Below are 27994 nucleotides of genomic sequence, written 5' to 3' on the forward strand. Positions count from 1 at the left end.
TTTCTTCATAGCAGTGCAAGAATGAATAAGCTACATATATATGAAATTACACTATATAGTATACAGCACTATAAACTATGCTAGGGTACTCAAAAATTTCTTTCAATATAGATGCAGAAAGTCTCAAAAGATACTACAAAACTGAATTTACCAATACATAAAAAGACTTATACTTCATTACCAAGAGAGATTTAACCCCCCAAAAAAGCAATGTTTTTGCATCTAAAAGTCAATTTGGCTGGGCACAGTGGCTCACATCTGTAATCCCAACACTTTGAGAGGGCAAGGCAGGAGAATCACTTGAGCCCAGGAGTTTGAGACCAGCCTGGGTGACAAAGTTAGACTCAATTTCTTATTTTAGAAAGTCAATTAATGTGATATACCATGTTAAAAGAATAAATGTGAAAAACCACAAGATCATTCCAATAGATGCACAAAAACCATGAGAAAAACTTCAACAACACTTGACAATGAAATATTCAATAATAATGAACAGCAGGAAACTTTCTCAACCTGCTTTAAGGAATTTATTTTAAAAACCCTCAGCTAACATCACACATGATGGTAAGACTGGATGCTTTCTTTCTCAGATTAGACACAAGACACTGACCACAGGTCTCTCTCCTTAAACCAATGTGACTTGTGCAAATAGCCAAAAATAATGACAATGTAAAGAATGACAGATAAAAATAATAATTCACGCGAGAATGTACTCTATAATAAACTTTACATACTTACAAATTGACAGCAACTCTATTAGCAAAGAAAATAGACTCATTTATCAATCGCCAATTAATAACAAAATAATTAACTACACAGAAGTTAAACCTACATATATGTTACAAACACATTTCACACATCTACTGTGTAACCCACAAAAATTTTTTAAAAATATTTTTAAAATATTTTAAATATTTTAAAAATATTTTTTAAAATGGCTATGCAAAAAAAAGGGATAAGGAATACATTTCAGTTTACCCATATAACCAACACACTTCAAAATCGGTAAAAAAAGGAAATTTATTTACCAGCTTAAAAAAGAAGAATACATATTTAACTCTTGTACTACTGCTTGAAGAATACTTACAGAAGTCTTGCCTCGGCCAGGCATGGTGGCTCACGCCTGTAATCCCAGCACTTTGGGAGGCCGAAGCGGGTGGATCACGAGGTCAGGAGATCAAGACCATCCTGGCTAACCCAGTGAAACCCCATCTCTACTAAAAATACAAAAAATTAGCTGGGCATGGTGGCAGGCACCTGTAGTCCCAGCTACTCAGGAGGCTGAGGCAGGAGAATGGCGTGAACCTGGGAGGCAGAGCTTGCAGTGAGCCGAGATTGTGCCACTGCACTCCAGTCTGGGTGACAGAGTGAGACTCCGTCTCAAAAAAAAAAAAAAAAAAAAAGTCTCGCTTCAGTGTTTGTTTGTTTTTTTTTTTCAAAAGAAGTGAAAATCTATATTCTAGAGACTCTCTTCAAAAATGAGCAACTGATATATTCAATTTATTTATAGCTCCTAAAACATTCACATAGTGAATTTTCTTGGGAATTGTACTATAATTATTTTCCATAAGGTTTTCCATAATATTTACGTTTACAGGATTTATTTCCAGTGGGAGTTTTCACATGACTTTTAAAGTAATTGTTAAAATTCAGAATTTTCTGTATTTCCCAAACTACTAGGGTTTCAATGTGGTGGGCATTCTTTTATTTATAAGGTCAATCTGGAGTATGTATTACCATGTGTCTCTGAGTGAGTTATAGGATAAATGAAGGCATTCTCACATTCGATACATTCATAAAGTTTTTCTCTAGAATGAGTTACTTTATAACCATCAAATACCACTGGAACAACTGCAGGCCTTACCACATTTTATACATTCATACGGATTTTCTTCAGTGAGTCCTTTCAAGTTTTCGAAAAGAAATGGAAAAATTGAATGCTTTACCTTATTGCTTATAGTCATAGGGTTTATCTCCAGTTTGATTCCTTTCATGTATTTGAAGAAATCTGGGAAAATTAAGTACTTTCCTACACCTTACATTCACAGTTTCTCTCAACAGTATGTGATGTTCCTGTTTTTGACAAAAACTGTAGTGATTAAAGCCTTTACATTTTTTTACATTTATAGGGCTTTTCTCCAGTATGAGTTTTTTTATGCTTCCAAAGGGTACTAGCACGACTAAAGGCTTTACCACATTTCTGACATTCATAGGGTTTCTCTCCAGTATGAGTCCTTTCATGGTCACGAAGGGAACTGGAACATCTGAAGCCTTTACCACAATTGTTACATACATAGGGTTTCTGTGCAATATGAGTTTTCTCATGTTTCTGAAGGGAACTGGCGTATCTGAAGGCTTTCCCACATTGCTTACAGGGATAGGGTTCTTCACCAGCATGAGCCTTTATATGTCCTTGCAAGGAACTGAGACAACTGAATGCTTTGCCACATTCCATGCACACATAAGGTTTCTCTCCAGTGTGAGTTCTTTCATGGTAGTGAAGGCAATTGGAGTAACGGAAGGCTTTCCCACAGTGCTTACATTCATAGGGTTTCTCTCCAGTATGAGTCCTTTCATGGTCACGAAGGTGACTGGAACGACTGAAGGCTTTCCCACACTGCTTACATACATAGCGTTTTTCTCCAGTGTGAATCCTTTTATGTCTATTAAGAGAACGGGAAAAACCTAAGGCTTTCCCACATTCCATACATTCATAGGGTTTCTCTCCAGTGTGACTTCTCTGATGTATCTGAAATGAACTGGGAATATTAAAAACTTTCTCACATATTGTACAACTATAATGTCCATTTCCAGTGTGCATTACTGTGTCTCTGTAAACCCTGGTGACAGAAAGGAAAGTTTTCTGACATTGTTTACATGTACACAGCTTCTTTCCGCATTCCTCACACCCATATAGGTTGTTTCCAGAGTGAGGTATGATGTGCCTATGAAGGGATGAATGACGTATGAAGAATTTTTCACACACATGCATTCACGTGGTTTTACTCTAGCAGGAATTTTTTTGTTCAGATTAAAATTTGGCATCTGGAGGTTTTTCTACACTGACTTACTTAATTTTGCACAGTATGTCTATCATATGACTTCTACAAAAAATGACAACCCCATCATTAATGGTTTATTAGTTATTTTCTTTTATTACTAAGTCTGAACTTACACTGCTACCAATATCAGAGAAAGTGCAGGTTTTCTAACATAAACAGGTTGAACATAAATGGATTGATTAGTCTACAACATGGCTCCCTCCCCTATAGCTATTAACAAAACAGTAATATTCTCATATGCAGTTTATTAGTATTGAATACAGTTTCGGTATTTACTCCCTTTAAATTTCATGCTGAAATTTGATCCTGTTGGAGGTGTGACCTGATGTGAGGCATTTGGGTCATGGGAGCAGATTCCACATAAGTGGCACTGTTGTGGTAATGAGTGACTTCTCGCTCTATTAGTTCCTGAAAGATCTGATTGTTTAAAAAAAAATATATATGGCCAGGCATGGTGGCTCACGCCTGTAATCCCAGCACTTTGGGAGGCCAAGGTGGGCAGATCACTTGAGGTCAGGAGTTCAAGACTAGCCTGGCCAACATGGTGAAATGCTGTCTCTACTAAAAATACAAAAATTAGCTGGGTGTGGTGGCATGTTCCTGTAATCCCAGCTACTTGGGAGACTGAGGCTGGAGAATCGCTTGAACCCGGGAGGCAGAGGTTGCAGTGAGCCAAGATTGTACCACTGTACTCTAGTCTGGATACCAGAGTGAGACTCTGTCTCAAAACAACAAAACAAAACAAAGCAAAAAAAAAAAAAAAAAAAAAACTTTGGCACTTCCTTTCTCTCTCTCTTGCTCCTTCTCTCCCCATGTGACATGTCAGCTCCCCTTCTCCCTCTGCCATGACTGGAAGCTCTCTGAGGTCCTCATCAGAAGCAGATGCTGGCTTTATGCTTCTCATTAAGCCTGCAGAACTATTAGCCAAATAAAACTCTTCATTATAAATTACTCAGCCTAGGTATTCCTTTATAGCAATGCAAGTAGACTAAAACAATGCTGTTTTCAAGTGAACTATTTTGCAAACACTTAATATCCATGTTACATTGAAGTATATATTTTTGGTAAAAACTTTGAGAATAAACTGATGTTGTCTTTAATTTATTTTGTTTGCTTGTTTTTTTTCCTGAGATGGTGTTTTGCTCTTGTTTCCCTGGCTGGAGTGCAATGGCGCAACCTCGGCTCATTGCAACCTCTGCCTCCCAGGTTCAAGCGATTCTCCTGCCTCAGCCTCTCAAACAGCAGGGATTACAGGCATGCACCATCACACTGGGCTAATTTTGTATTTTTAGTAGAGACGGGTTTTTGCCATGTTGGTCAGGCTGGTCTCAAACTCCTGACCTCAGGTGATCCGCCCACCTCAGCATCCCAAAGTGCTGGGATTACAGGTGTAAGCCGCCATGCCCAGCTTTGTTTGCTTTAAACATATGATTATATACTACAATTGACCCCAAGGGGGACTGCTTCCTCTTGTGAGTGCAAATTACCTTAGATTTCTCGAAGAATTTTTGTACTGATCTTCAATACTCTGGTCTTCCCCTTTGTTTCCTAAAATGTAGACCCAGAAATATATTACAAATTATTTGAAATTGTAGAAAAATTACTAGACTCTAGGTGCTATGTTGAGGATATGGTTTGTACCCACCAAAATGAATGCTGTAATTTGGTCACCAATATGGCAACATTGTTTGTGTTATGGGTACAGATTCCTTATTAATAGATTAATGTCCTTGCTTGGGAATGCATGTTTTCTCTTACTCTTGCAAGACTGAATTAGTTGCCAGAGGGCAGGATGTTACAAAAGCAAGTTTAGCTTCCAAGAATTGCTCTTATTTTCTCGCTGTGTGATCCCTTTGCACATGCCCACTCGCTTCTGCTTCATGCCCTGAGCTGAAGTAGCATCAGGTCCTTACCAGATGCAACCTTGGACTTTCTAGCCACTAGAATCATAAACCAATATAAAACTATTTTTGTAAATTACCCAGGATCAGGTATTCTGTTATAACAATTAAAAAATAGACTAAGAAACAAGAGTCATTGCATGCTGGGTCCATGCCTCATTCATTCATCAAAGTGTTCCCTTTGTACATTCCAAATCATGGAATGACATTGAAAACCATGACACACTTATTCTCTGATTGACTAAGTAAAGAAATATTTTGATTCTTACCTATGGAAGCCAGATTCCTGAAGGTTTCCTGCATCACATCTCTATAGAGATTCTTCTGGGAAGGATCCAACAAAGCCCACTCCTCCTGGGTGAAGTTCACAGCCACATCCTCAAAGGAAACCGAGTTCTAAAACATTCCACATTTTTGCAGAGGATGGATGAGACTGAAAGCACTGGAAATCTGTAGTCAATTATAAGATGTTCACCTGATTCTGTGGCGAACATTCCACAATTTGGTCACTAGAACTATGACTCTGCCTACACTTTCTCCCACACAGCAGTTTTTTTTTTGTTTTTTTTTTGAGAAGGAGTCTCACTCTGTCGCCAAGCTGGAGTGCAGTGGCGCAATCTCAGCTCACTGCAATCTCTGCCTCCCGGGCTCAAGTGATTCTCCTGCCTCTGCCTCTCAAGTAGCTGGGACTACACGCACACGTCACCATGCCCAGCTAATTTTTGTATTTTTAGTAGAGACAGGGTTTCACCATGTTGGCCAGGATGGCCTCGATCTCTTGACCTTGTGATCCACCTGTCTCGGCCTCCCAAAGTGCTGGGATTACAGGCGTGAGCCACTGCGCTCAGCCAGCAGTTCTTATGCTGAAGTTGAACTATTCAGCAAGGCAGCAGCAGAGAAGGAACACCCTTCTTGTTGGTGGGTCCAGGAAGTAATATTTGCTGTTATGATTTTTCTTTATAGCATATACCTGCAGTACATATCATAACAAAGTCTTACTATCTGGTGTGCATAAGAGAGTTAATATGAGCAGTCACAAGACTACTTATCCTTAGAAATACCTGCTACAAAGTTCAACTTTTGCTGGTATCAGGGAACTTACATTTTAAAAGGCATCCCAACAACCTAAGTGATAAAAGTAGCTCACTGTTGCTAACCAGTTTATCTAAACAATCTGATATTTGCTGAACCCCTGTTTTCTTTCCAAAAGTCTATTGTTTTATTGTAGCAGTGGTGCCTAGGGGATCAGCCTCAATAAACAAACAAAAACACACTCTGAGCACTGAGTATCTGACGAGCTTCCCTGGTAGACAATATTTCATATATGATGTCACAACTTTTTAATTGGGAAATTGAGCCCAATCCATGTGGTTACACAAAGAGAAAATGTGTAGAAGCTTATAAGTGGTTCACTCAAGCCCAAAGTTAATCAAGTGGTAATTAACACTAATAATCAATATTCAATAATCCAAAAATAATTATTTTACAATTTCTATTGAAAAATGTCAAAGCACAACAGGATAAGTGAAAAGGCATGCATTCAAAGAAAAAAACTCAATGTCATCTAGATGTCACCTCTTACAAATGATATTCATTTAAAATTTCATAGATGCCTGAAACAGACTTTCTAGCAGTTCAGCAGAAACTACTTTTCAAAACCTACAGAAATAACAAACGCCTAACAACCGTCAAAGTCTTCTGAATAACAGTGTGATGGTTTGCCTAATATAGATCAATGATTTTCAAATATAATATTCAGGGCAGTGTAGTATAAGCAGAGAGATAAAGAACTAGGCCAACAGAAAGGCATATATAGTCTTTAATGAACTGGAATTGATACGGAAAACTGACTAATAACAGAGGAGGCACTGTAGGATAGTGAGGGAAGTATCAAGCACTTTAAACATGGAACAAAGCTAACCGGTATTTAATTGGGAAAAAAATGGACTGCATTGACCTCTATTAGGTGGACAATAATCAATTTGTCATATATTCAAATGTAAAAAGTACAAATAGACCACTTGCAGAAGTCACAGAGGTTTTTTTTTTGACATATGAATAGGAGAAAAGGAGCAAACAATAGAGACTGACAGATTCAAATATATTAAAATTAGTGGAATTAAAATACAAAAAACAGTAAAATAAAAATCTGCAATACATGCAATATAAAAGAAATTAGTGTGCACAGTAAAAATGAATGAAAATGTGATTTAAAAATGGGGAAAAAAAGCAAAAGATACATAACAAGAAAAAAGACGATTTATGGAAAGAGATCCATTTTCTTGGTAATAAAATAGCCAAATAATATGGCATGTAAAATAATAGTTTACATTCTTTAGAAGAACGAAAATTAGAGACTCTCAAGTGGTGATTACCACACCAAATAAATACACAGAAATGAAGGCCAAGGCAGTGGATATACTCCATTGCTATTCCCAGTAATTTGAACTTTACCACAGTCTACAGTCCAGTAACTTTTCTCTAATGTCCAGAAAACTTATTGTGCATTATCAGAGTTTATATTCAGCATTCTTAAGGAAAATAAATTCCAACCATGAATTTCTCATCCAGCCAAAATAAGCTTCATAATCATTTTCAGACAAGCAACTAAGAGAATTTGTTCCCACTAGATCTGCCTTATAACAGGTCCTAAAGGGAGTGCTAAATATGGAAAGACCATTAACAGCCACCACAAAAACACTTAAGTACATAGACCAGTGACACTATAAAGCAACCATACAAACAAGTCTGCATAATAACTAACGACACAATAACAAGATCAAATCTACACATATAAATAGTAACCTTGAATGTAAATGGACTAAATGCCCCAATTAAAAGGCAAAATGACAAGCTGGATAGAGAAACAAAACCCAATTCTATGCTGTCTTCAAGAGACCCATCTCACATGCAATGACGCCCACACATTCAAAGTAAAGAGATAAGAGAAAAATCTACAACACAAATGGAAAACAGAAAAAAGTAAATCTAGGAGCAATAGGCCATACCACATAGCCTAGGTGTGTGGTATATTATGCCATCTAGGTTTGCGTAAGTACACACTATTATGTTCTCACTATAAAACTGCCTAACAACACATTAAGCAATGTATGACTGTATATCTTTACTTATATATAAAATATATTAACCCTTGGCAAAAAAAAAAAAGCAGGGATTACTAGTCAAATTTCAGACCAAACAGACTTTAAACCAAAAACAATCAAAAAAAGACAAAGAAGGGTATTACATGATGGTAAAAGGTTCAATCCAACAAGCGGACCTAACTATCCTAAATATGTATGCACCCAACACAAGAGCACTCAGATTCATACAGCAAGTTCTTACACACCTACAAAGAGACTTAACCACACAGTTAACGGTGGGAGGCTTCAATGCCCCACTGATGGTATTAGATCATAAAGGCAGAAAACTAACAGAGATATTTGAGATCTGAACTCAACGCTTCACCAAATGGACCTAATAGACACCTACAGAACTCTTCACCAAAAAACAACAGAATATACATTCTTTTCAGCTGCACATGGCACATACTCTAAAATCAACCACACATTCAGCCATAAAACAATCCTCAACAAATCCAAAGAAAAAAATGAAATTAAGGTAGAAACCAAGAAATTATTTGAAACTAATAAGAACAAACATATAAGAATCTCTGGAACACTGCTAAGGCAGTGTTAAGAGGAAATTTTATAGCACTAAATGCCCACATCAAAAACTTTGAAAAGATCTCAAATTAGCAACCTAACATTACACTTAGAGGAACTAAAGAAACAAGAGCAGACCAACCCCAAAGCTAGCAGAAGACAAAAAAAAAAAAAAAACAACAAAATCAGAGATGAATTGAAGAAAAGAGAGACAAAAAAAAAAGCAAAAGACCAACAACTTCAGGAGTCAATTTTTTGAAATAAGATAGATTGCTAGCTAGACTAATAAAGGAAAGAAAAAGAGAGAAGATCCATATAAACACAATCAGAAGTGACAAAAAGGGTTTTACCACCAGACTCACAGAAACTAAAAAAAAAAAAAAAAATCCCTCAGAGGCTATTATTACAAACATCTCTATGCATACAGGCTAGAAAACCTAGAAAAACGAATACATTCCTAGAAACAAAAAACCTCCCAAGATTGAACCAGGAAGAAATGGAATCCCTGAACAGAAAAATGAGCTCTGAAATTTAATCAGTAATAATAAACCTATCAAACAGAAAAGCCAGGACCAGATGGTTTCACAGCTAAATTCTACCAGATGTATTAAGAAGAGCTGGTACCATTCCTTCTGAAACTATTCTAAGAAACTAAAGAGAAGAAACGCCTTAACTCATTCTATGACAGCCAGCGTCATCCTGGCAGGCATACAACACATGGTAGGCATACAACAACGAAAAAGAAAACTTTAGGCCAATATCCTTGATGAACATAGATGCAAAAATCCACAGATGTAAAATACTAGCAAACCGAATCCAGCAGCACACCAAAAACCTATTCCACCACCACGATTAAGTAGGCATTATCCCTTGGATGTATCAGTTCAATATACGCAAGTCAACAAATGTGATTCACAACATAAAACTAAAAACCACATGATCATCTCAATAGACGCAAAAAAAGCTTTTAATAAATTCCAACATCCCTTCATGTTAAAAACCCTCAACAAACTAGGCATCAGAGAAACATACTTCAAAATAATAAGAGCTATCTATGAAAAACCCACAGCTAACATCATAGTGAATAGGCAACAGCTGGAAACATTGCTCTTGAGAACTGGAACAAGACAAGGATGCCCTCTTTTACCACTCCTATTAACATACTACTGAAAGTCTTAGCCAAAGCAATCAGTGAAGAGAAAGAAATAAAAGGCATCCAAATAGGAAGACAGGAAATCAAACTTCTCTGTTTGCAAATGATATGATCCTATACCCCCCAAAACCCCACAGTCTCTGTTGAAAAGCTCCTGATAAACAACTTTAGCACAGTTTCAGGACAGAAAATAAATGTACAAAAATTAGTAGCATTTCTATACACCAATAATATCCATGCAGAGAGCCAAATCAGGAAGGCAATCCCATTCACAAGAGCCACAAAAAGAATAAAATATCTAGGAATATAGCTAACCAGGAGATGAAAGATCTCTACGATGAGTTACAAGATGCTGCTGGAAAAAAAAAACCAGAGATGATACAAATGAATGGAAAAAACATTCCATGCTCATTGATAGCAAGAATTAATATTGCTAAAATGGTCCAACTACCCAAAGCAATTTAGATTCAATACTATTCCTATCAAACTACCAATGACATTGTTCACCAAATTAGATAAAACTATTTTAAAATTCATATGGAACCAATAAAGATCCCACATAGCCAAGCAAGAAGAACAAAGTTTGGAGGCATCATATTAACCAACTTCAAACTATACTACAAAGCTACTGTAACCAAAACAGCATGGTAATGGTATAAAAACAGACACAGACTGATGGAGCAGAATGGAAAGCCCGGAAATAATGCCGCACACCTACAACCATCTGATTTTTTTTTTTTTTCTTGAGACAGAGTCTTGCTGTCACCCAGGCTGGAGTGCAGTGGCGCAATCTCGGCTCACTGCAAGCTCCGCCTCCCTGGTTCACGCCATTCTCCTGCCTCAGCCTCCCGAGTAGCTGTGACTACAGGCGCCCGCCACCCCGCCCAGCTAATTTTTTGTATTTTTAGTAGAGACAGGGTTTCACTGTGTTAGCCAGGATGGTCTTGATCTGACCTCATGATCTGCCCGCCTTGGCCTCCTAAAGTGCTGGGATTACAGGCTTGAGCCACTGCGCCTGGCCAACCATCTGATTTTTGACAAAATCAACAAAAACAAACAATGAGGAAAGGACTTCCTATTCGATAAATGGTGCTAGGATAAATGGCTAGCCACATGCAGAAGATTGAAACTGGACCCCTTCCTTACACCATATACAAATGTAAACTTTAGATGGATTAAAGACTTAAATGTAAAAATCTAAAGATATAAAAACCCTGGAAGATAACCTAGGAAATATCATACTGGACATAGGACCTGGCAAGTATTTCATGATGAAGATGCCCAAAGCGATTGCCACAAAAGAAAAAATTGACAAATGGGACATAATTAAAGAACTTCTGCACAGCAAAACAAACTAATGGGATTAAAGAGACAACCTAGCAAGTGAGAGAAAATATCTGCAAACTATGCATCTAACAAGGGTCCAATATCCAGAATCTATAAGAAACTTAAATAAATTAACAAGCAAAAAGGAAACAAAAATGAAACATTAAAAAGGACATGAACACTTTTCAAAAGATATACAGCCAACAAACATGAGAAAAATGAACATTATCACTAATCACTAAAGAAATGCAAATTAAAACCATGATGAGATACCATCTCATACCAGTCATAATGCTGCTACTAAAAACTCAAAAAATAGCCTGGGCATGGTGGTTCATGCCTGTAATCCCAGCAGTTCAGGAGGTTGAGGCAGGATGATTATTTCAGTCCAGGAGTTCGAAACCAGCTTGGACAATATAGTGAGACATTGTCGCTATGAAACAATAAAAAAATTAGCCGGGCCTGTTAGCACATGCCCATAGTCCCAGCTACTCGTGAGGGTGAGGTGGGATGACTGCTTGAGCCCAGGAGGCAGAAGCTGCAGTAAGCCAAAATCGTGCCATTGCACTCCAGCCTGGGTGACAGAGCAAGTCACTGCCTCAAAAAAAAATAATAAAGTGAAAACAAAACAAAACCAGATGCTGGTAAGGTTGTGGAGGAAAGGGAATGCTTATACACTGCTAGTGGGAATTCAATTCACTCATTTTGGAAAGCAGTGTGGCGATTTCTCAAAGAAATTAAAACAGAACTCTCATTCAACCTAGCAATCCCATTTACTGAGTATATATCCAAAGAAATAGAAATCATTCTACCATAAAGAAATATGCATGCATAGGTTCACTGCAGCATTATTCACAAATGTGTATATACCACATTTTCTTTGTCCAGGCTACTGTTGATGGGCATTTAGGTTGATTCCATGTATTTGCTATTGTGTACATGTACCCCGAATCTAAAATAAACATTTACAAAACAAGCAGAATACATATACAATAAGAGTAAAACACATATAAAAGAAATCTGTGTCTTAAATCTTATGTAAAAAGTCTCTGAGGGCACACACCAGCAAGTTGGATAACATTGATGAGGTGAACAAATGTCTAGAAACACAGTCTACCAAGAACGAATCATGAAGAATTAGAAAATCTACACAGACTCACAGTTATATGACATTGATGCAGTAATCAGAACCCCTAAATTGGACAGACACTACAAGCTATAAATGTTCTTTATAACAATGCAGAAACCCTCACTTAAATACTAACAAACCATATTTAGCAGCATACTAACGCAGAAATCCTCCCTTAAGTACTTAATGCAGAAATCCTCCCTTAAGTACTAACAAGCCATATTTAGCAGCATAGTAAAAGGATTATACACTAAAACCAAGTGAGATTTATCCCTAAAATAAAATGGTTCAATATATGAAAAATCAATCAGTGTAATGCATGACATGAGCAAAATGACTGAAATATCGTAGCTATTGCAACTGATGCAGGAAAAGTATTTGGCAAATTATTAAGACCCACTCATGATAAAAACACACAATAAACTAGGACTAAAAGGAAACTACAATATGAAAAACCAGCACTAACATCACCATCAATGCTGAAATACCAAAACAAACAAGCAAAAAAACCCTATTCTCCCAAGATTAGGAAAGAGCGGTGGAGAACGCCTGCTTTTATCACTCCCCTTCAACCCAGTATTGGGAATCCTGGTCACAGTGATCGGGCAAGGTTGTTGTACAGATTTAGCACTGATGTGTCGAATGCAGGCAACAGACGACAGCACAGACTTATCCACTCTAGCAAATTATTCGCCCTGCAAGAAACAAACTGATGTTTTGGTTAATTTTTGTAATTCACCAATGTATGTACCACACTTTTGTGTGTGGAAATGTATTCACTTTCTGTAACCATAAAGGAAGAGAGATTTTTCCTATTTCTCTTCCCTGGTACCATTCCTGATTAAAAGCCCTAGAATTTCATTTGAAATTACCCAAAAGAAGAGAAGAGACCTCAAAAAGTTACCACATACGCTCAGGGGAATGAAAATAAAATATATCAAAAAAACCTCTTCTAAACATTGGCTTGGGCAAAGAACTCATGACCAACAACCCAAAAGCAAATGCACAAAAACAAAAATAAACAAATGGCACCTAATTAAATTAAAAAGCTTCTGCACAGCAAAAGAAATAGCAGAGTAAACAGACAACCCACAGAGTGGGAGAAAATCTTCACCAACTATGCATCCTACAAAGGACTAATATCCAGAATTCACAAAAAACTCAAATCAGCAAGAAAAAAGTCCATCAAAAAAGTAGGCAGAGGACATGAATAGTTCTCGAAAAGATATACAAATAGCCAATAAATATGAAAAAATGCTCAGCATCACTATCAGGGAAATGCAAATTAAAACCATAATGAGATACCACCTTTCTCCCGTAAGAATGGCCATAATCATAAAATAAAAAATAATAGATGCTGGGATGCCGGTGTGGATGTGGTGAAAAGGAAAATCTTCTAGGCTGCTGATGGAAGTGTAAACTAGTACAACCGCTGTGGAAAACAGTATGAAGAGTCCTTAAAGAACTAAAAGTAGAACTACCATTCAATTCAGCAATCCCACTACTGGGTATGTACCCACAGGAAAAGAAGTCATTATATGAAAAAAAACACGGCTGGGCGTGGTGGTTCATGCCTGCAATCCCAGCACTTTGGGAGGCTGAGGCAGGTGGATAACCTGAGGTCAGGAGTTCGATACCAGCCTGGCCAACATGGCAAAACCCCATCTCTACTAAAAATACAAAAAAAAATTAGCCGGGCATCATGGTGCATCCCTGTAGTGCCAGTTACTTGGGAGGCTAAGGCATGAGAATCGCTTGAACCTAGGTGACGGAAGGTTGTAGTGAGCCAAGATCGTGCCACTGCACTACAGCCTGAGTGACAGAGTGAGACTCAATTAAAAAAACAAAACAAAACAAAACAAAAAAATACTTGCACACGCATGTTTACAGCAGCACAATTTGCCACTGCAAAAATACGGAACAAACCTAAAATGCCCATCAACCAATGAGTGGATAGAGAAAATGTGGTGGAATACCACTCAGCCATAAAAAGGAATGAAATACTGGGCTCTGCAGCAACTTGGATGGAGTTGGAGGCATTATTCTAAGTGAAGTAACTCAAGAATGGAAAACCAAATATTCTATGTTCTCACTTATAAGTGGGAGCTAAGCTGTGAGGATACAAAGGCATAAGAATGATATAATGCACCTTGGTGATTTGAGGGCAAGGGTGGGAGGCGGTGAGGGACAAAAGACTACATATTGGGTACAGCATACACTGATCAGGTGACAGGACCGAAATCTCAGAAATCACCACTAAAGAGCTTATCCTTGTAACCAAAAACCACCTGCTACCCCAAATTTATTGATATAACAGTAAAAAAATTTTTTAATTAAAAAAACTAAATATATAAAGTGGATTTAAAATATCTACGTATATATAAAATATCTACATATATACGTAGATATTTTAAATCCATTTCTTTCTTTGCCTCTTTGTAAGTATTTTATCTTTAAAGCTCTATTGATGAAATACATTTCATGTTTACCGAAGGCACCAATAAATGAACACATCTTTGCAAAAGGGCCGCCCAGAGAGGAGCAGCGCTACCTGGAACACAGGGATGTTTGACTCGCATGTCAAGTGAGACCATCTCTCAAACAGGAGATTCTCTGGTCCCCGTTTCCTCACTGGAGACTAGGTCCTCAAGGACCACCTTCCCAGTGCACTGCACCGTGGCCACTGTGTGCCTAAGGTGCAGTTTTCCTGGCAGGTTTTCGTGTCATCTTCCTGGGAAGAAATTTTCTTGTTGTTTCCCTTCAGAAGTGTGAAAGAATCCAGAGGGCAGGAATCATTTCTGTCTTTCCCTCAAAATACCAGCATTGGATTGGATGACACCAGTGTCTCTCCCAGGAATAAAAACTGGGGTTGAGCCTGTATGCCCAGCTCCAGTGATAACGCACACCCGGAGAGAGTGAAACAGGAGACTCTGAAAGAGGTGAGGAACAGACCGCGGAAAGTCACAGAGGAAATAACTGAAGCCTTTGTCCAGCAGCTGAGGAAGCTTCTTCTTGACCACAGGGATCCAGAAGACCCGCATCCCCTTTCTGCACACCCTGCCTGCCACCCTCCTTCCCCTGCCTCCACTTGCTTTGAAACTGGCTGAAGACTGCATAGGAATGCATCTTCCCCACTCCCCATCCCACGTGAAAAACCCTAAGTGCGTGTGGGTTTCCTGGCACAGCGGCCCACAGCCATACTGGCTGCTGATTGGATGGGGAGTCCTCACTCTTTGCCTCTTTCCCTTCTGCCATCACCTGGGGGCTGGTCCCTGGCTTAGGATGCACCAGTTAACCCACAATGACGGGGAAGGAAGGAGGGAATTTCACATTTTCTTGTTTCAGAGTCACTTTAATGCTTAATGCTTCCGAATTTGTTTTTGTCCCAGAAAAAAATTATATATATACACATACACACACATATATTTGGGTCTCAGAGAAAAAGGGATTTTGTTGTTGTTGTTGTTTGGTTTTATAAAATGGGCTGTGGAGTTTTTAAATGCTATAGGCCTGCTCCATTTGAGGCAGCTATTTAAGGGAGGGGGTGTCCCACCAGCTTGGGGCACCTCCCCCAACTCCAGGGACCCCCTTTCCCTCTGGCTCCTCCCCCTTTTCTAAGTGAAATTAAAATGCTGTAACTTTTTGGAACCTCAGTTTCTTTGTGTTCTTGTGGGGTAGGCTTGAGGCTCCAGGCCATTTTTTTTTTTTTAACCCTGTGGAGAAAATAAGACGAAGAAGAAAGGAAAAGGGGAGGAAACTTCTCTCCCACCTTCAGCTTCAGCTTCTTGAAAATGGGCCCCTGTGGAATAAATTTTTAAATAAAAATTTTTAGAATAAATTTTTATTAAAAAAACACAAAAAAAAACAGGTTGAGGAGAGACACTGTGATAGAAGGAGGGACTGGGAATCCCAGGAACCACAAGCTCCTCCCATGTATGAACATCCCTTCCCCAGCAAGTGGGGACTCTCCCCTGATGACCATTCTGTTATCCCTGCAGGATGCCCAGGTCCCCACTGCAGACCCAGTCCCCGCCCTACAGCCAGAGGGTACTGAGGCCAGGCTGCACCAGCAAGGAGGACGGGCTGCAGACTCCGGAGCTGACTGCAGGGCGGCCTGGGTCTTGCCACAGCTGTTTCTAGCAGGTTTTACCCACACCTCGCCCACTTCTTGGGAGGCCTGGTTCTGCACACTCCTGGCTTCTGGGGTATCCTAAATTTCTTCCTGGGGATCTTCCAGTTCCTGCAAGTCCAAGGTGACAGAGACCGCAGCAGAGTCACCTGGGGCCTCCGAGAGCCCAGGAAACAGCCACGGAGATCAGAGCACAAGCTGAGCGGGTAGGCACAAAGACAGCGGCCCAGGCCGACTGCCTCCTCTCTGACTGTGCAGCTGACTAGACAGTTCCCAACTCAGTGCCCCTGATTGTACAGGACTCCCGGCCCTGCCCCCTCCAACTGTGAGTGACAGGGGATGCTACCAACCACGTGACTAAATTAGGTCCGAATCCCAGGTTTTCGGCTACAGCCCTATTCAGGCAGGGCTTCCACCCTGAGAGCTGGGGGAAGGGCCCCACCTAGGGCACATTTGCATGTAAGCCAGGACTCTTGGCTTTCCACAGTGGGTCCTGCTGTCTTCCTGCAGTCCTTAAACTCTTACTGCTTCCTCCTCCTGAACACAGGGTCACACATGAGCACAGGGAAGCACAGACTCAGTGACCAACAGAGCCATCCTGACCTAAGAAAAGGACGGTTGCCCGGACCAGGCTTTGGAATTTGGGAGGAGGCTGTGGGCCCATAGGCAAGGCTTTCTCAAACCCTATTCCTCCATCTGCTCATATTCAGCCAAAAAATAAAAAAAAATAAAAAGACAAAAAAAAATAAAAAGACACTGACAAAGAACTAAATTTATGAAATATATGCAAAAACTAGAGTTATATGACAGCAACAGTCTATAGAGAAATTAAAAGAGAAGAAAAGCAAACGTTTAAACTGGCTCAGAAGAGGAGTCAGCTTCACCCACAGTTCACAATGAAAACCCACATTCGGAAAGTTAAATATATTTCGAGCTTGGGAGCCAGACTCTGACACCTGAAATACAGCTTCAGTGGGGACTGTTCCCTGGTGATGAGGCAGGGAGACCCTAAGAGTTAACTCTGTGAGCTCAGCAAGCCCTCCTGTCTATCAGGTTCTTATGTGAGAAAATAAAGCCCCAAAGACAAGACTGACAAGTTCAACTGTTCTAAAATTAAGAACTGTCCATCAACTGCAGAATGAAGTGAAAAACAAAATGTAACCTGGGAAAAAATATTTACAGTCTTTACAAATGAATATGGATTAGTGTTTGGAGTATGTTTTACAAAAACATACACACAAACGACAAAAGCAATAAACATGCAAACAGGTAAAATGTGAGAAAATGATGAAAAACTATTTCAAAGAAGATGAAAGACCACACACACAAATGCTCAAAGCTAATGGTAATTAGTAAAAAGCAATATATAATCACACAGAAATAAACAAGAACAATTTTTTTTAAAGACAAGGTATCTCTGTCACCCAGGATGGAGTGCGGTGGCTCGATTACAGCTCACTGTAACCTCAGACTCCTAGACTCCAGCAATCCTCCTGCCTTAGCCACCCCAGTAGCTAGGCAGGTGCCACCATGCCAAACTCATGTTTATTTTTTATTTTTTTCTAGAGATGGGGGTCTTGTTATGTTGCCAGGCTGGTATCAAACTCCTGGCCTCAGGTGATCCTCCTGCCTCAGTCTCCCAAAGCACTGAGATTACAGGTGTGAGCCACCACATCTAGCCTGAATAAATACTGAAAAGGAGTAAAAGCACAGGCATGAATAGTCAAGCAGCAAATCTGTACATTCCACTGACAGTTCCTAGGAAATCTGAATGTATCCATCATCTATAACCCAGCAATTTTTTCCCAATAAGTAATATATTTATAAACTGTTAGCACTTGGGGACAAAACCAAGAATAACATCGTCAACCACATTAAAAACAAACTTGAAACTACTCCAGTCCCTTAAGCAACGGAATGGGTGAGTAAATTGGTTGACTCCCCCACCCTCAGGGATCAGCACGTGTGCAACAGATTGAGGCAAAGAAACCACACAAAAAAAAGCTACAAAGAATAAAAAAAGAGGCCAGGCATGGTGGCTCACGCCTGTAATCCCAGCACTTTGGGAGGCTAAGGCGGGCAGATCACCTGAGGTCAGGAGTTCAAGACCAGCCTGACCAACATGGTGAAAACCCGTCTCTACTAAAAATACAAAAACTGGCCAGGCGTGGTGGCAGGCACTTGTAATCTAAGCTACTCAGGAGGCTGAGGCAGGTGAATTGCTTGAACCCAGGAGGTGAAGGTTGCAGTGAGCCAAGATCACGCCACTGCACTCTAGCCTGGGCGACAGAGCAAGGCTCCCTCTCATAAAAAAAAAAAAAAAAAAAAAAAAAAAAGAAAAGAATAAACAAAGAATCAGGACTGTGATCACCCCTGTGGGCAGAAGATAGATGGGATCAGGGAGACACACCAGAAGTGCCCAAGGCCTCTCTGTTCCCCTGCGTGGTGAGTCCATGACTCTTTACATTCTTGTTATTTGAATTTAGCATAAAACAATTTATTTCAAGAATTACCTTTGCTTTTTCAGATCACATCTATTAACCTGGATTTTCAAATAAGAAAATACAAATCTTATATTCATGTTCATAAGCTTAGGGATCACCCTCACTGTGAAGAGGTAGCCCAGGGTGGCTCACTCCTAGGCAGTGAATGAGGAAAACCTGAGCAGCCAGAACATTTAATTCTGGGAGCTCCCCACTCCTGACTGTCCCCTCCTCACAGGGTGAAAAGGCTCCTTCCTCCAGGGTCTCAGTTCTCTCCAGTGACCAGTCACTGGGAGTCAGCTTGAGGTTCTGACATGTGATGTCTTTTCTTCTGACACTAAATGTGTGAAGGTTGCTGAACACCAACCAATTCTCCAACACAACTGAATGTGCAACTCAATTTGGAACCACTGGGGTCAGCGCAGACTCCACATGTTTGGGGCTCAGTCCCACAACACTGCCCCCACTACAGATGCTTGTCCCAAGCCCCAGGGCCATTTATACTTCTGAGCTACTACCTATGAACTACCCACTTCCATAACTCCCTCCTCAAGTTTAATAATTTGACAGAACTACTCACAGAACTCAGCAAATCACTTTATTTATGTTTACAGTTTATTATAAAGGATACAACTCCGAAACAGCCCAAGGGAAAAAATGTATAGGGTGAGCAAAAGGGGCAGGGAAAGGTAGGGTGGGTGGGTAACCCTGGTACACAGCTGTGATTAAAGAAATCCCCTATCATTTCCATGTATCAAGAGCAGCTTACTGCAAAGAAACATCCTTTTCAGGCTGGGCGCGGTGGCTCACGCCTGTAATCCCAGCACTTTGAAAGGCCGAGGCGGGTAGATCACGAGGTCAGGAGATGGAGACCACCCTGGCTAACACAGTGAAACCCCGTCTCTACTAAAAATACAGAAAAAAAATTAGCCGGGCGTGGTGGCTCACGCTTGTAATCCCAGCACTTTGGGAGGCCGAGGCGGGCGGATCACGAGGTCAGGAGATCGAGACCATGGTGAAACCCCGTCTCTACTAAAAATACAAAAAATTAGCCAGGCGTGGTGGCGGGCGCCTGTAGTCCCAGCTACTCGGAGAGGCTGAGGCAGGAGAATGGCGTGAACCCGGGAGGCAGAGCTTGCAGTGAGCCGAGATCGCGCCACTGCACTCCAGCCTGGGCGACAGAGCAAGAAAAAAAAAAAAAAAAAAAACATCCTTTTCATTGTGACTTAGATGATGCTTCCTTTTTTACCTCACAAAGCCAGACACAAACTCTGCAAATTCTTTTTTTTTGGCCTCATAAACAATTAGATGAGCATTTTTCTCTTCAGTAGTCAGAACAAAATATCTGTTATCCCAACTTTAACTTTCTCTCCTATCCCCAGGCCCCCAGACTCTGACTCTCACTCAGCCTCAGCCAACATATAAGCCCTCTTTGCATCTTTCCTAAGAACAGGCTGACTTCAGGGTGAAACAGTCTCTGATCTAAGATCTGATTTTGCCACCTCCATCCTGCTCTCTCCCTCCCAACTCCTTTCTAATCACGTTTGCTCCTCCCTAAGAAAGAAAGCCCTTTTCTGCCTAACCTTTGAGATGCTCACAGATCTTATATTTCGTCCTTTTCCACATTGCAATACTCCTTTAAAGTTACTTTTAACCTAAATTTGAAATTACTTGATAAATAATAAGTTAATAATGGTGTACATAGGAGAAGGGAAGCTGGAGTTTGAGGGTGTGAGGAAGGAACTGGAAATTTAGAATTTTACTGCAACAGTCCCGGGACAGTAACAATTATACCCTTAGAAAAGGCATCCCAACCCCCCTCCCATCCCAAGAGCAGCCTCATCTGCCTGTGGATCCTCAGCTCTCCAGGGCCTTGTAGCCTCTGTTAGTATAAAGGGCTCCTTTCATGGTTGCTGTGAGCAGGACAGACCCCCAGGAAGAACCAACAGGGTCTTCAACAGCCTCCTCCTACAGCCTCAAAATTGGCCTTAGCTGTAAGTCACTAAGCTCATGTTTCTGCTCTCCAGTCAAGGTTATTCATTTTTTAAACCATGATAATAATTATATTTAATAATTAATATTATATTGATATATCAATATTTATATTATGATTTTAAAACAATAATTATGATTTAAAAGAATTGTTATTATTCTTTATTATTATTACTATCATTCTCGAGACAGGGTTTCACTATTACCCAGACTGGAGTGCAGTGGTGCAATGATGGCTCACTGCAACCTCAACCTCCTGGACCCAAGCCATCCTCCCACCTCAGCCTTCCAAGTAGCTGGGACTACAGGCACGTGCCACCAAACTTGGCTTTTTTTCTACTTTTTGTAGAGACAGAATCTTGCTATGTTGCCTAGGCTGGTCTCAAACTCTTGGGCTCCAGTGATCCTCTTGCCTCAGCCTCCCAAAGGGGTGGGATTACAGGCATGAGCCACCACACCCAGCCCACATTTTATTTATATTTTATTTTATTTTTTGAGATGGAGTCTTTCTCTGTCACCCAGGCTGGAGTGTAATGTCATGTTCTCTGCTCACTGCAATCTCCGCCTCCCAGGTTCAAGTGATTCTCCTGCCTCAGCCTCCCAAGTAGCTGGGATTACAGGTGTGCACCATCACACCCGGCTAATTTTTGTATTTTTAGGAGATACAGGGTTTTAACATGTTGCTCAGGCTGGTCTCGAACTCTTGACAAGTGATCCGCCCACCTCAGCCTCCCAAAGTGCTGGGATTACAGGCGTGAGCCACTGTGCCCGGCCCCCACTTTGTTTTAAATGAAAAAATACTCAGTGTTTGAAGCGTCCAGCAAAATCACTCAAACTCAGTTTGTATGTTTGTTGGAGGGAATAAAATTGTAAGGCACTTACATTTCATACCTCAACAGGAAAAGCAGAAGTATTCCTTTCATACAATAAACAAGTCAGTTATTTCTACGATAGCAAAGTATTTCATAAAGAAATTATTTCGATATTAACACATCTAAAAATGCCAAGTCCCCACCCACAGATTTACCATTAAACTTGGACATCCAGGTAACAGGAAACAGAGTCATCCACTGTCACAAAATCCCCGCTCGGCACAAAGGTGGAACTGATGCTTTAGTGAGTTTGTTAGTGAGTATACTTTCTTGTGAAAACGTATTTTTCTGCAGCCATAATGGAAGACAGTGTCCCTGTTTTTCCCTGGTAGCATTCCCAAAGCTAAGCCCTGGAATTTGGGTTGAAACCACCCCCAGAAAAGAATAAACCTGTGAAACTTACTACACTCCCTCTGGGGAAGAAAAAAGCCATTTAACAATTTTTAACAAATGAAATATATGACTAGATATCTGATATTTTTCTGATATCCACCTCTTTCTTGGCCTTTTGAAAATATTTTCTTATCTCTCAAGCTGTACTGATAAAATGTATTTTTCAATCAGTGAAAAACTAGTTAAAATAAGTGAACAAATATTTTCAAGGTGACAAACACAAGGAGTAGCAGTACTGACAAGCACGGACACGGCTGACTCAAGGGTGAAGTCAGACCATCTCATCGCCTGAATTCTCCCACCCCATCCTGCTCAGGGAAGTACTCAATGCCCACCCTCCCCCCACAAAACTGCACCGTGTCCCCACTGTGCCCCAAATGCATGTTGCTTTTCAGGCTCCTGCCTCACTGCGGGGTGAGGTTTCCTTGTACTTTGGAATAGCTGTTCTCCCTTCACAAGTATGAGACAATCCAGAGGGCAGAAATTCTTTCCTCCCTCAATACCAGTATCCGACTGCCTGACCAGCATTTTGTCGCTAAGGAGTGATAACGGGGCTAAGAGAAAAAAAAAAATCTAAGTCCCAGTGGATTAGCTTTTTAGAGTAAGAGTATAGAAGAGTATCCCAGGAGACTCCTCTCAGTCCCAGGGGATTCATGCCATCCAGCTGCTCCTCTGAGAGGCTCCACCCCTCAACCTCACCTTGTCTTCTGGAAGAAGAGGACCCAACGGCTGACATTCACTATTTATGACACTCCAAGAGACACGGCCAGTGTGGGCACATTAGGTCATCCTCAAAGAGTTTTGAACCCAGGACCCAGAAAAGACAGGAGGGTGGCTGAGGACACATCACCACGTGAAGGTTCCAAAGGGAAACCTCCATCCAAAGACGTTTGTGAGTGTGCCTAGGGAAGACAAAAGGAGGACAGGTACAAAGAATTTTTTATAGAGGATTAGATCAGGTGATTATTCTGTTTTCACGAGAAATGTTCAGAAACAGCTCCTCACTGCTCAGTGAAAACACGATAAACAAAATACTGCATCAGGTTCAAATGCACAATAAAGAACAAATAGTTAATAATGTAAATTGGAGAGGGGAAGTTGGAGTTTGAGAGTATGAGGAAAAACTGGACAGTTAGAATTTTACTGCAAGTTCTAGAAGTTAGGCTGGGGAATACGGTCATGGATTTGAGACCCTGCTTGCCTTACATTTCGAAAATGCAGGGGAAACCAGTACCCTTGTGGAAAATGATTAAATAGGAATAAATTAGACTGAAGTTGTAGCAGGACAAGCTGCAGACAAAAGCCCTCCTACACCGCGTTAAAGAAGGAAGGGCTTTATTCGGCCGGGAGCTTTGGCAAGACTCAAATCTCCAAAAACAGAGCTCCCCAAGTGAGCAATTCCTGTCCCTTTTAAGGGCCTACAACTCTAAGGGGGTCCACGTGAGAGGGTCGTGATCGATTGGGCAAGCAGGGGGTATGTGACTGGGGGCTGCATGCACCGGTAATCAGAACAGAACAGGACAGGGATTTTCACAGGGCTTTTCCATACAACGTCTGGAATCTACATATAACACAAGCGGTTAGCTCAGGGGTCGATCTGTAACCAGACCCAGGGCGCGGCGCCGGGCTGTCTGCCTGTGGATTTCGTTTCTGCCTTTTAGTTTTTAGTTCTTCTTTCTTTGGAGGCAGAAATTGGGCATAAGACAATATGGGGGGTGGTCTCCTCCCTTAAAGTGACGATGGTGCCGAGTTCCTCACCAAGAAAACCTAAAGGTACTTCATGCCTTTCTTGTTTAGTAATTAACTTGAAGGGAAAGCAAACGTAACCAACCCCAAATCAGCAATTTACCTCTGATTACATAACCGGGAACCAGCCACCTGAATAATCCGAATAACAGAACTACATAATTATAACCAATTATCACACTGGGGTTGCTTTGGGCTGCGCGGGGTAATCCCAGCACTTTAGGAGGCTGAGACCAGGAGGAGTTCAAGACCAGCCTGGGCAACATAGGGAGACCCCCCCCCCCACCCCAATCATTAAAAGAAAGAATAAATAAATTTGGTTTGCTTCCTTACACATTTATAAAAGCCTTTCCATCAAGACCGTCCGGTGGCCCACAAACCGAAAACCGTGGCTGGGTGCTCCCCTACTCATGAATCGCTGTTTGCTCAAACTCTGTAACGCTTTAATTAAACCTCAGTTTAATTTTTAACAGGATTAAGGAGGGACTGGAAACGCCAGTGGCCACAGCTCCTCGCAGGCGCGAGCCCGCACACCGCGCCGGGCCTCTCCCCTGAGGCGCCTCCGGTCTCACTGCAGGATCCCGGGGAGGGAAGCGGATTCGGGCAGGACGGAAGTCGCCGTGCAGAGACGGGACGGCAGCCCGAGGTGCCGCTGCCCGCCCAGCCCTGCCGGGCGCCAGAAAGGACCGAGGGCCGCGCCGCGCCGCGCCAGCAGGGACCCGGGTCCGCCCTCGGGAGCCGACCGCTGGGAGCCCGGGGCCCGGGGCCGCCACAGCCCCTTCCCTTCTCCAGACCCCCGGCGGCGCAACTCACCGTTTCCCAGCTTCCGGGGTGTCCCGACATCCTCCCTGCGAATCCCCCAGTACATGCAGGTCACAAGAGGACCCCGGCTGCGGCAGAGCCCCCTGAACCGCCCAGAGCGAAGGAGAAGCGCAGCGGCTACTGACCGAGCCACGCACGTGCAGACGCGAGAGACAAAGGCCGGGCAGACCCGGAAGCCGCCTCGGGTTTTCTAGCGGAGCGCTCGATTAGGCAGTCCCCGCCCCGGTGCCGCTGATTGGGTGGGGCCTCAGGCCCCGCCCCCTCAGGCCCTTAGTGACAGGTGACACGCTCCCACGCGTGTCTGAATGAGGCAGCGTTCTGGCTACAGTTCTTTTCCGGGAGGGCTGTCCCAGCCTTGCCTAGGGGACATTCATTTATATACACTTAACCTTGTAAACAACGTTACATTCATTTGCGAATAATATATATGATATTTAAAATAGGAAACAATAGAATAATAATTCTTTTAAAATTTCAGACTTATTAACCTTCATGGCCTCTGGTCTTCTGAGGAAGCAGTACGAGGAGCCCGAGTTTTGAAAAGGGAAGAAATCCTCCATGGCAGCAATTTCCATAGAAATCACACGCGAGCCACAGGTGTCATTTTAAAATTTCTAGTAGCAACAGAAAAGAGGAATAAACAGGTAAAATTGATTGTAATACTTTAACTCAATATATACAAAATATTATAAATATATGATCAATACAATATTAATGAAGGATTTTTTGTTGTTCTTTGTTTTTTGGTACTAAATCTTTCAAAGTCACTCTGCGTTTTAAACTTCCAGCATGTACCAATTCAGACCAGCCACATTCTAGGCGCTAATTAGACCCCTGTGGGCAATGACTGTCGCACTGAAGTGCAGGTTTGAGGGCTCTGGCTCCCCTGACCTCAGGGAGTGAAGGGCTGGAGCCCCTCTTTTCTGCTAGAGGTGAGGGAACGCCCTCTTTCTGCTAACATCTCTCCTCGGGCCCAAGGGTGGCAGAGACAGTGCCCAGAGACAGAAGTGGGCTGCAATAAAGAAGTGTCTAGCGGGAGTCTACTATTTCCCACCTGCTGTTGCCAGGGGCCCAGCCTCTTCTATAGATAAGACAGTGAAAAACAGACGAGGGGCCCCAGGAGAAGAAAACTCCTGTCTTCAGATTTGTCCACAGCCTTAACCTCAGGACTTTAGATGTGGAGGGAATACATTAAAGACAAACTTCTCATTTTGCAATTTGGCTTTGGCCCTAATGGTCAGGCTGTGGTTTTCTGTTTCCTCCTGTGGTGTGGAATTTAAGTGTGTGAGTTTAAGCACCAATCACATGCATGCATGTCTACATGCACTTCTGTATGGCTCAACACCGTCTAACCAGAGATCCAACTTTACATAAAGGGAAAAGGAAATCAGTACATACAGGGTGTACTGATTGTATGTGTTTGCCTGGTAACTTGTAATCAACATGTCATTGAATCCTGGCATCCTGTCTGCGCTAGGTGTACGTATTACCTATTGCTTCATGGTAAAACTCCCCAAAACTTCTTAGATTGAGCTGGTCCACCTTCTAGGCTGGGCTCAGCTGAGCCATTCTTTTGGTCTCAGCCGGGCCCTTTCAGGCACGTGTGGTCAGCTGCTGGTTGACTAGGCAGTGCTGCTTCTGAGGGTGAGCTGCCTGTCAACTGTGGCACTTTGGTTTTCCTCCCTATAGTATCTCATCCTCTAGCAGGCTAACATGGACTTGTTATCATGGAGATGACAGGGTTGTGAAATAAAAAGCAAAAGCATTCAAGAGCTTTTGTGCCTTGGTCCCAAACTGGCACACAGTCATATTCACAGCTTTCTACTGGCCAGAGCAAAAAAGGCAAGTGAGATTCAGGGTTTGGGAAACAGATTCTGCCTCTCAATGAAAGCAGCTATAAAAGCACATCACAAAGGGCATAAATACAGGAAGGGATGAAGAATTGCTGCCACTTTTGCAATCAGTATCATGCCTTTTATTGCAGATGACGTTTATATAACTTTCCAAGACAAGGAAGTTGCCCAAAGCCTCACAGCTACTAAGAGGCTGGGCTGGGACTCAGGATTAACTTTTCGTGACTCCAAAGCCCATGCACCTCTGTAAGCCACACGAATCAAGCAGCTTCTCTAAATGTTTGAAGTCCTGGAAAGTAACTCTTCTGCAATAAAAGCAAGAATCCTGTGAGATTCTGATCCATCTAGTATACTTCGCCGTTTGGAACAACTGCCTCCAGAGAATGCTTCTGAACCGTCTCGGAAGAACTTGGAATAATTTAAGGAAATGGTTGATTTCCTAATTTAGGAAACCAATGTTCGATATTATATATTTTTATTTCTTTTCATAGGATAAATTTAAAAGCACAGATGATGCACTCCACATGAACGCAAATTCTATTCATCCATTTTTGTTGTTTGTAGACTATTTACAATTTTCAACAGACTAAATCAAACCACTGTGTCTGAAATAACCTCTTACTCTGAAAGCAAGTGGCATAAAAATAGACCTGCTGAGAAAAATTTCTTCCTGCTGCAATTTAACGAAACAGCTGAATACAATTTGAAGCCATCCTTTGACATTTTTTTTTTTTTTTCAGACGGAGTCTCGCTCTGTTGCCCAGGCTGGAGTGCAGTGGTGCAATCTTGGCTCACTGCAAGCTCCACCTCCCGGGTTCACGCCATTCTCCTGCCTCAGCCTCCCGAGTAGCTGGGACTACAGGCACCCGCTACCACGCCCGGCTAATTTTTTTGTATTTTTAGTAGAGACGGGGTTTCATCGTGTTAGCCAGGATGGTCTCCATCTCCTGACTTGTGATCAGCCCGCCTCGGCCTCCCAAAGTGCTGGGATTACAGGCGTGAGCCACCGCGCCCGGCCCATCCTTTGATTTTTAACAAGGCAAGGTTGTTTTCCAAGACCTCAAATAGATCATGTGGGGGTCGGGGCTACTGTATGACTCAGAAGGTGGACCAGATCCTCTGTTTGGAGATGCAGTGGTGAGAGCGCCTGCACCAGCAGGTGAAGACCTTAGGTCCATAGGTGAGATTCATTCATCAGGTGTGGTGTTTTAGGGTCCTGATGTTTATGACAAAGGTTATGTGTATATTACTAAAGGTAAATTGTAGAACTTTACAAATAATCATATATAAACCAAAAATGTCGACTACAAATTATTATTATGCATTATTATTCTAAGTATTTTTACCACAATTAGAAGTAGTAGCAGTTGTTGCTGCTGCTGCTGCTGTTGTAGGAATGGGGATGAAAACATAGAATAAAGCTCTGCCGCCTCGTCATTCTGCTGCTCCTATGGCTGCAGATTTGCTG

General features: G+C 41.6%; 2 protein-coding genes across 4 annotated transcripts in view; both read right to left on the reverse strand.

Annotated features, from left to right (window-relative positions):
• The window catches only part of ZNF669 (zinc finger protein 669), a 49493-nt gene extending 44886 nt beyond the window's left edge, over positions 1 to 4607 (reverse strand). Inside the window, exon 1 of the mRNA XM_058430679.1 lies at positions 4550 to 4607. The gene's annotated coding sequence lies outside the window, so the exon portion shown is untranslated. The remainder of the gene's footprint in view (positions 1 to 4549) is intronic.
• Positions 1422 to 27939, reverse strand: ZNF124 (zinc finger protein 124). 3 transcript variants are annotated; one of them, XM_058430682.1, is made up of 5 exons: positions 27873 to 27939; positions 25162 to 25287; positions 5233 to 5359; positions 4550 to 4610; positions 1422 to 2759 (listed from the first exon to the last, which is right to left on the reverse strand). In XM_058430682.1, the coding sequence occupies exons 2-5, from the start codon at positions 25246 to 25248 to the stop codon at positions 2108 to 2110; spliced, it is 927 nt and encodes a 308-aa protein (XP_058286665.1). In that variant the 5' UTR covers positions 25249 to 25287; positions 27873 to 27939; the 3' UTR covers positions 1422 to 2107. The 3 variants fall into 3 exon arrangements, with proteins under 3 accessions (XP_058286665.1, XP_031992155.1, XP_031992153.1); XM_032136264.2 differs by lacking the exons at positions 25162 to 25287; positions 27873 to 27939 and adding an exon at positions 24665 to 24846 and having other exon boundaries at positions 1422 to 2749; XM_032136262.3 differs by lacking the exons at positions 25162 to 25287; positions 27873 to 27939 and adding an exon at positions 24665 to 24846.
• Positions 27940 to 27994: the final 55 nt, after the last annotated feature.

This window comes from Hylobates moloch, unplaced genomic scaffold (genome assembly GCF_009828535.3).
Source record: "Hylobates moloch isolate HMO894 unplaced genomic scaffold, HMol_V3 SCAFFOLD_18, whole genome shotgun sequence".
NCBI classification, from domain to species: Eukaryota; Metazoa; Chordata; class Mammalia; order Primates; family Hylobatidae; genus Hylobates; species Hylobates moloch.

What these genes read in the sequence shown, in the direction of transcription:
- ZNF124 (XM_058430682.1), bottom strand. Translation starts at nt 25,248, where the DNA reads ATGGAAATTGCTGCCATGGAGGATTTCTTCCCTTTTCAAAACTCGGGC. An exon ending in GAAGACCAGAGGCCATGAAG is followed by an intron (nt 5,360 to 25,161) that starts GTTAATAAGTCT and finishes GGAATGTTTTAG; the next exon opens with AACTCGGTTTCCTTTGAGGA. An exon ending in AATTCTTCGAGAAATCTAAG is followed by an intron (nt 2,760 to 4,549) that starts GTAATTTGCACT and finishes TAATATTCCCAG; the next exon opens with TTCATTTCAGATACATCAGA.